General features: G+C 34.8%; 1 protein-coding gene across 1 annotated transcript; it reads right to left on the reverse strand.

Annotated features, from left to right (window-relative positions):
- Positions 1-610: 610 nt before the first annotated feature.
- Positions 611-3,670, reverse strand: LOC111447893 (scarecrow-like protein 22). Its single transcript, XM_023087272.1, has one exon. It carries the CDS (start codon positions 3,200-3,202, stop codon positions 869-871), a length of 2,334 nt encoding a protein of 777 aa, XP_022943040.1. The 5' UTR covers positions 3,203-3,670; the 3' UTR covers positions 611-868.
- Positions 3,671-9,855: the final 6,185 nt, after the last annotated feature.

A 9,855-nucleotide genomic window follows, 5' to 3' on the forward strand; every position in this document is an offset into this window, starting at 1 on the left:
GAGACGTGCACAGACAAAGCTACTTGAAGATTAGTGGGGTGGGTCACGAACAGTAGTGTGGCCTTCGCTATCTCGAAAAGGAAAAATAGAAGTACGAAATCGCTATGCTATGAGATACCTAACTCAGTGGTGTAGTTAGAGAGCTAAAGACAAAGCTACACTTTTTTAACCAAGCGGGTTTCCCCTTTCCTTGGAGACCAGTGTCCTCGCTGGCACACCACCCAGTGTCTAGCTCTGATATTGTCCGTTTTGGTAGCGATGGGCTTCGGTTTTTTTTTATATATGCGAGCGTCTAAGCCCGATTGTGCACACCCCCACTTTTCTCATGGGACAAAATGTCATATTCTAACAAGTTTTTCACTAATGAGAAGTTCCAAAGTAGAGAAAAATGCAGAACTAAATTAATCAAAAGAAGTAAGGGGTACGTAGTCACATGATAAAACGGAACACTTCTAGTATGCACATCAACACCCCGACTTCCTTCTTCCACCTCGATTATTTGTTTTACGTGCTAAACAAGGTTCTACGTTCATCCTCGATCAAGTACAGCAGCCAACATAACCAGAAAAATGTGCATTTCATAGCAATAAAACACGAAACGAAGAAGACGAAAACAAGAGCAACAATGGCAAGTTTTGCAGAAGAAATAATATAGTAACATGGTTGTAGTTAGATTTGTAGTTACACTAAGGAAGCTAATCTGTCTGAACTTAAATGAATGAAGTGCAGAAAATGTTGCAAGAATTGAAAGTTAAGCTGCTTAAGAGATACCACAAAACAGTTCAATATTATTGATGATTAATTATAAGAGTAGATAAAATGGAACCTCTGCATAATAAGAGTTGCTAAGAACCCCAATCTCCCCTTTTCAACACCTCCAAGCTGAAGCAGATATGAGCTCCCGGCGCTGCCAGCAAAAAACAAGGGAAGCCTGGCGTTTCTCGACATGAAATCCCCTCACAGAAGTTCTCTTTGCTACACATTCGGCTTGAGTTTCGGTAAAGTTGCTGAATGTTACTGGCATGTACCCAGCTGAGGCGAAAAGCGTCTTCCATAGGGGCATTCTTTCAGGTACTCGAAGCCGCCCCAGAACAGTGCTTTCGATTCTTGGTTGCAAAAGAAACCTCTCGATCTTGTTGATTGCATCCGAATTCATATTGATAGCATCCAGAGATTCCAGGAGGTTAATGTAGGATTGAAGTGCCTGAAGCATATGCTGAGGAAATGGGAGGTCACTTCGATCACACCCTCGATCCAGTGATACCACGATTTTTGGTGAGAGTTGCTTGATGAAACGGAGGAGAGACGGAAGCATTGCTGGTTGATTTGATGAGGACCATAGAGGGAAGTTTACTGCAATAGCCTCGTTTTCGCTTGCACGAGAAAACGGCAAGGAGGAGTTTTGGTTCAAAGAATCAAAGTTCACCACTTCGAACTCGAAACTTATTCCAATGTCATTAGCAAATTGAGTGAGATTATCGCGCATGAGCCCGAGTTCAATGGGATGGTGTGTGGAGGGAGAGGCAAAAGCAGTGATTTTTAGTGATGGAGCACCCTGGTTCCTCAAGGACAATTCCTGCATAAAAGAAGCCCACTGAGCTCCAAAACCGATATCGAAATCAACAATGTGAATTCGATCGACATCATCGAGGGCCTCAAGTAGTGCCTGGTTACAGGTGAAATTCACAAACTGAATAAGTGGTGAGATCTCCGAAAACACCTTGTAAGCACCCATCTTGAAGATCACATCACACGGTGTCGGGCAGCGAGGTGGAGGAGGATTAACAGGATTGTTCATAAGGAGAAGCAATTGAAGAGCCTCCTTGAAGTAGAAAGCAGCCCTTTGAAGGGGCTTTCCAACAGGTGAGAGCTGGTGATTGAGCCGCGCCAATATCCCTTGCGCGTGTGAGAAATTCCCTGTCCCAACCAGTTCTGCTGCCTTGTAGAGCTGGTCGAGCAAAGCGTGTTGCTGTTGCTGCTGTGGGGGATTCTGATATGCCGTTTCGTCGTCGCCGTGCCCTATAACTTTCGGCTTCGGCGACATTGCCTTCTGCTGAGGAAGAAACTGCAAACCCAATGGATATCCAAGCTGCTGCTGCTGCTGCAGCACCTGCTGATGATTCCTCAGAAACATTTCATTCCCTGGATCCATAAAAGGAACTTTCGGGATCGCCCCGTTCGGGTCGACCCCTCCACTCGAATTGTGCCTCTTCAGTTGAAGCTGAAGCTGCTGTTCCGGTTGACCAAATGCCAATGGCACAAAAAAACTAGGATTCTGAGGGTGCTGCTGATGTTGGTTCAACAAAACCTGAGCATTCAAATTCTGAGGCTTCTCATCAGGAGCCTCAAATGGCGGAAGCTGCGGAGGATAAATCATGGCAGAAACAGGAACAACAAGATTCTCAACAGACCCAGAAAAGATAGGGTTCTGAACATTGAAATTTCCATGGCGATTGTTCAACCCCAAACAAGAACTCTTGTAAGTTGTTCTACTAAAAGGCTTATTATTACTACCATTAACATCAGAAAACCCAGTACAAGCAGCAGGAACAGGAAACGATAAATTAGGATTGATATTAGAAAGAACATTACCAGCAGCAGCAGCAGCAGCAGCAGCAGCGGCGGCGGGGTCAAATTCGGAACCCTGATCGACAATTCCCATACTGCCATTGCTATCCATATCGAACGGGATATTCCCATTTTGCAGAACAGTTTTAATCCCTAGACTGGGATCTTCAACAACATCTCCGGCGATCCATCGGAGAAAAGACTGCTCTGGTCCAGCCGATTCCGTCCACATACTCTCCAAATCTTCTAATCCAACACCACATCGCTCTAGTCCACCGGGAAAAATGGGAGTCCCAACCCCAGCTCCAGGGAGCGGCTCAACAGAAGGAGTCTCCGGCGGAAATGAAGGAACACAGCCACCACCAGCACCGCCGCCCCCAAAGGAAGAAGAGAGAGTAGAAGCCGATGTGGGAGGACTGGGGCTTCTCATATGAAGAACGGAAGTGGGTTCGTTGTTGGGTAAAACAAAATAAGAAAGACCTTCTTCTTGTTCTTCTTCTGCTTCTTGTTGTTGTTGTTGTTGTTCTCCTTTCTTAACCCACTTCTGTGCAAAACCAGAGCAAATCGGAGAAGAAAAAGCGGCTGAAATTTCCAACTCCCCCTTCCCCTGAAACTGAAAGGGAATACCCCTCATACCCAGAGGACCAAAAACGAGGACGCCAAACAAAACCCAAAACCAAAGGGTTTCAAAACAAGAGGGGAAATGGAAATCAGAGGGAAACCCACCATTTTTCTTTGCATGCCATGGAAACCTTGAATCCCAAAATCAAAACCAAAATCGAAATCAAAGCCAAACCCAAAACCCCATTTGAGAGATTGTTCAAATTCGGAGTTCCCCCTTGGTCCAAGAAGCAGTAGAACACTTGAACCTCCTCTTTCTTCTACCTTCCATTATCTATGAGGTGCCCTGTTTGTTGAAGCTTTTTTTTCCTTTCTTATCACTTGAGGAGGGTTATTTGTTGTTGTTGTTGTTCTTCTAGGCTTGTGTGTGTAGCAGTGGTCTGTGGCCTTCTCTGTTCTGCCATGGATGCGTACATCATAAAAAAGGCAATAAAGTGTACGCCCCCTTCTCCTCCACTCTCTCTCTCTCTTGTCTCTCTCTCTCTCCAATACTTTTTTTAAAAAAATTAAAAAAAAAAAAAATGAAATTGTTGTTGAAATGTTAATTGGTTTGGGTTTTGTGTGTGACAGTGGCTTGTAGTGGGATACTGTTGTCTCTCCCTAATTTCAGAAAGCCCAAAACCAGCCAAACCAGATGGTCTTTACCGTCGCTCAAAATGGAGAGATATTCATATGACTCGATACTACTCATTCGAATTATCCGATCCTAATTTTTTTTTTTCGATTTAAGTTGGGTGGAACTCTTGAGATGTTAAAAACCCATTATGAATATTAAGAATATTTGATGTTTATAATTGATATTAGTTATGTGTTCTGACTTGTGAATGTTTAATATTTGAATTTTATGTAGTCTTAATTATTAAGGTTATATAAATATGATATTTTTTATATGATTAAAAAAAAACCGCCTCACAAGCCCCACTCAATCCAACTAAAAAAATAGAGTGTTGAATTGGGTAGTGTATTCTATTTGGATTGTTCGGGTCACCAATTCAACCAACTCAAAATTTTATATCGGTCTAAAAGATTTTGTTAACTCAACTCACGAACACCCTAACGAAAATGATATAATTGCAAATGTTTACGAACAAAAGTAGGATTTAAAATTTTAAGGTTAAGTTTTTTTTTTCATAGATGGTATATTAACTATTTTCATTAAAGTTTTTATTAAATTTTGACATTAATAAAGCAGGATAAAAATTGGAGTTTTTGACCTTTTAATTAAAGTTGTAATTTTTTAATCAATTAATATAATTAAAAAACATTTTTAAAATTACTAAAATTATAAAATTATTGAGCAAAAAAAATAAAAAATAAAAAATAAATAAAAAAATAAAGTCATCTGTTTTAATTTTGTTTATTCTTAAATTTTTGTAATTTCTGTATTGTGCAATTTTAATTATTAACTTATTTTTAAAATATGAAAATAAAAAGTTTCCAGAAATGTAATTAAAATTTCAATAATTTCCATAAGAAAGACAAGAAGAATATCTTGTTACACTGTCTTTTATATATATATATATATATTTATTTATTTATTCATTTGTTTTTATAATATTAATAAAAAAAACCAAAACAATATTTTTAAATCCCATGAAAAAAAAACTTTATTTTATTAATATACATTATTTGCCTGTGAATAAACATTTAATTTAAAAAAAACAACGAAAATAATCCATAAAACCAATAAAGAAAAAAAATCGTGCTTAATAAAAAAAAAAGCTTTAAAATTAAAAATTATTTAAGAAACAGTGTAGGCCCTATTGTTGTGTTAAATAAGCTAAAGTTAAAGAAATAAAATATATCCTTTAGTCATATTATTGTACCAAAAATAATTATTATTTTATTAATTAACAAATATCAATGGAGAATTCAATAGGTTAATAAATAAATAAAAGTAAATCAAATATTGAACAATATACCTGTTGGTTTATTTTATTAAACTTTTAAATATTTATTTAAAAGTTTTTGTAAACAAGATTTAGGAGTTATATTTAGATCTAACTAAATAAAAATGAGCAATAAAAAATAAATTATAAATTTAGATCTAATGATTTAAATTTCCATTTAATAAGTTTTAATATTTAAAAAATACTTTTCAAAATGATGTTTAGGTAATTAAAAAGATTATGCCATGTTTTTAAATTTTTAATATTTTGTCTAGCGCAGTCTGATCGGGGCATTTGTTTTGGGTACAGAGGGCCATAGGTTCGAATCCTGTCACCTTATTAAGTTTTTGCGTGTTCGTCACGTCCCTACTAATAGTCACTGACTCGTTTAATGTTATGTAACTTAATCCATAGAATTTTCATTTATTTAAATCAAACCTAACTCAAACGAGATTGTTTAGGTCATGTGGTCTTTTGAACATCCCTATCTTTAAAATCATGGAGACTCGATTATATCTATAGGACTAACTTTATAATTCAATATTTCCATTTTTGTTCATGCAACGTTAGAATGTTTATTTGGATCTTTTTCTATTTTAGTTCTTGTACTTTATTTTAAAAAAATATATTTATTTTAATTTTTGTACCTTTATTTTCTTTTCTATCACAAATTTATAGTCTAATTTTTTGGACTTAGATTGACCACGATCATTGCTACTTGTCTGCTTGTGATATCATTGCTACGTGTAGGTGTGACCGTGGAACAAAGCAAAGAGGATAGAGGGAATGTCACACAACCGAGAGGAAGAAAGTTGAGGAAAAAACGAGTGAGAGAGAGATGTGAGCGTGATCCATAACTTACCATGTCAGGAGGTTGGTGTCGTGCATATGTTCTGCACCGAGTGTCACAACCATACTATGAAGATAAGAGATTGTGATGCCACATGTAGGTAGATAAGGTGGCGATCCTCAAGTGGTGCCCATTTGGCCACTTGAGGCTCAAGAAAGACAAGTGTTATGATGCGACCGAGGAAAACGGTGCATCATCCAACACAAAAAAAGTGTGCATTAAAACCAATCTGAGGTATAAGCAAGACAAAGACAAATGATAAACAAGAACGTCAAAGACAAAGAAGAATGTTTAGGTAGAGCCTCAAGCCTTAACCTCAAAAGTTAGTTAGAGTTTCGATATGAGTTTTGGGATACGGTTCTAAAGTTAAGTTCGTCTATATGAAATATGAATGCTCTCCAAATTTGGTGTCAACCGAACACTTGAAGAGGGCTCCACGAGGCTGAAGGATCGCTTGTGAAAATTTGACTCAAAATGTACTATAAAAAGAGACACAGTAACAGATACATTTGTCACACATGGGCGAGTGATGCAAGACAAGTGTCTTGAACGTTTTTCTTTGAAAAAGAGTTTTTTGAGGACAATGTCGGAAAGCATGTGTGTGTCGATATTGCACCCCAACCGATGTGTCATAAGTTGATATATGCACCCTCTATCCGGTATAGTATCCAAAAATGACGCAATATGGACACATAATAGTTCATGACTCATAGAACTTGGATTGATGAATGATTCACTTACGGGTATCAGTTCTCAATAGACATGTCCAAACAAATTATGATGGTCGATAACATTTTGAGACTTGCGATGTCGTCAGGATATGTGGGCCACATTGTCATGATCCTAGATGACAAGATGAGACAGACCTTAAGCCTAGAGTAGAGGCAAGGTGAAGTCGAAAGACTTGACCTAAAGATGAGGCAAGTCAGCCAAAGTCGCAAATGATTGAACATGCATGCACGTGCAGCGTGTGTAGCCAAACAAACTTAGATTCGGCACGACATAAAACAAAGAAAAAGAAAAAATAAAATAAAATGAAAAAACAAAAAAAAAACAAAATTATAATTGAAAATTTAATTGTTTTGTTAAAAGTGGCGGCAAGGGGAAGGCGGTATAGGCGAGTATGACGCGATGATATGAAAGTGAATCTCTCCCTTTTTCTGTCTGTGGGTCTGTTGGTATTTTATTTATTTATTTTTATTTATTTAACATTCTTGTTATTTATATAATATATATATATATATATATTTATATATTTTACCGTACGGGGTTGGAAAAGAGGGTAATTATTAAAAACTGGTAAAAAAAAAGTATAGCTGACGATTCAGTGGGCCCCCTTTTCTTTTTTTCTTCTTCCCTAAAATTTTACATTTTAATCCCACTCATCATTTTTACTTTTAACTCTTTTTTTTAAAATTTTAATGTATTGCTCCTTCGGCTTTTAGGATTCTTCTTGTTTTTGGTCCTTTTTAACTTTTTATATTTATCTATTACATTTGGATATATATATAGGTTTTAATTTCTCTACAGGGTGTAACACTTTGACGAGAAAAATGAACCTCTACGGTGAATATATGATAAGGTAATTCTCTAATAACGACAGTCATTCTGTACAGAGCAGCTGAAAGGGCTGTGTTTTTCTTTTCTTTTTTTTTTCTTTCTATTTTTGAGGATTGAAATTCTCTGAGCCAATAGTTAGATTCTAAGTCTGTTATATCTCCCGCTCATCAAGGAAGAACATCAAAAGTGAAAATATTGCTGAAGGAACTTATCAAACAAGACAATTCTGTCACGACCCAATTTTCAAGAAATTGGACCCCAATGAATAGACGAAATTAAACACAAATAAAACATAATTAAAATAAAATAAAACTTTGAAATTGTAGAAAATATGGTAAAATTTTGTGGGGTTTAAAAAATATACAACAACAATGTAAAAAATTCCAAATATTTACAAATGGTATCAAAGCTAGACACCGAGCGGTGTACCAGCGAGGACGCTGGACTTCAAGAAGGGTGGATTGCAAGATCCCATAAAGGAAGCGAAATATTATTTACAAGGGTGTGGAAACCTCTCTTGTGCCTATGCGTTTTAAAACTATGAAGTTGATGACTAGACCAAAATAGACAATATCTACTAGCAGCAGTGGGCTTGAGCTATTATAACTCAATATATTAACTACGAAAAATCTTTTAAGTTTTTTCGATTTTAACCATTAAACATTTACACTTATTCAACTTATCTTCAACCATTTAAAAAATAAGTATTTTTATCATTTACATAACAAGTTGATAATATAGTTTTGAGTAAATGAATAATTATATCTATAAAAACAGAAGATGATTTCATCTCAAATAAGTGTAACATCAAAATGATAAGAAATCACCTCAGAAAAAGTAAGAAACTGGTTAATCAAATCAAATATTTCAAGTGAAAATAAGATTCAGATTACCTTGTTAATCAAATATCTTACTACTAAGATAGATCATGTCAAGCTCAAATGATTCTAACCATACAAACTAAATGACATACAAATATAAAGAAATTTAGCCTTTAGCTAAAAGAAATTAGAAATGCTTTATTTTCAAAGTCTATTATATTATATAGTCTCAAAATGCTACCCTCGAATTTCTATCTTTTCTAACCTTCATGCTTTACGACCATATTTAGTCATTATATAAATATAACTTGAGAATAGATAAAATAATAATAATAATAATAATTAAAATAATATATAATAATAAATGAACTCCCGCTTGAAATAGCGGTCGAACAATATTTTTTTCACATTCGTTAAAGTTTTTATCATATGATTAAAATGTCATGGTTCATGTATAAAATCTAATAATGCGAGGACTAATATATATATATATTAAAGTTTATAAATTAAAATAATGATTTTTTAATAAATAACTATCATAATGATTTTGAAAGTTTAAACCAGATTACGAAAGCTTGAGGTTGAAAACAAAAATAAATATTAAAAGTATTAAGAATAAATCAGAATTATTTTGAAAGTTAAAATCAAAGTACCAATTTAATTTTCAAAATTATCTTTGTTTCTTTTTTCTCTCAACTTTTGAATTTTACACTTTAGTGATTTAATTTTCAAATATTCTTTTCTAATCTCCCTTTTATTTTTATTTTTTTAATTAAAAAGTATATGTATAAGCTCAAATAATTCAAAATTAATTAATTTTAATTTTTTAATTAATCAAATTTCATTCATGGACTATTCATTACTCGGAATATAAACCTAGAGTTGCCCTATTATGCACTGTAGGAAACTTTGTGTTCATAAATATAATTATTATAAGTAAATCAATCCTTTACGAGTTGTTCATAACTACAACTGAGTCAAATTTCATCTTGAACTTGAAGTACAACTGATCCTATATGATACTTGGGTCAATGAGAGAGTCGAGATCCATTGTTCGAGTCCCAAAATTCACATCTACGATGTAACGAACCTAGATTTCTGTTAACTTAAAGTTGCTACCGTCATCTTAGTATAAGTTCTTATGAAGAATTTAACTCTTAAAACGTCATCGTAAATCATAACTTCATCTTTTAAAAATGTAACATCAACTTAAAACACTACCATGGTCTTACGTGTTCGAAAATATAATTAAAAAAACAAGATAAAAACAATAATAATCAATAAAGTAAAACATGAAATACAAAACGACCTATACTAACCTAGGTCTAAGAATTTAAAAAATGCTACTAGCCTATGCATGCGTCGTGGTCTCTTATTGCGATGTTGTAGTCATTCGTATATAGGTGTCTTGTCTTTACCTAAAATTAAAGTAGAATAGAACATGAGATACTCAGTAAGTGACCCCACTATTGAAGTCAAATGCAAACACATGTAAGTCATGCTCTACGGGCCTATCGTTACAATCATCATAGGGGGGGGGGGGGGC

This window comes from Cucurbita moschata, unplaced genomic scaffold (assembly GCF_002738365.1).
Source record: "Cucurbita moschata cultivar Rifu unplaced genomic scaffold, Cmos_1.0 Cmo_Scf00001, whole genome shotgun sequence".
NCBI lineage: Eukaryota > Viridiplantae > Streptophyta > Magnoliopsida > Cucurbitales > Cucurbitaceae > Cucurbita > Cucurbita moschata.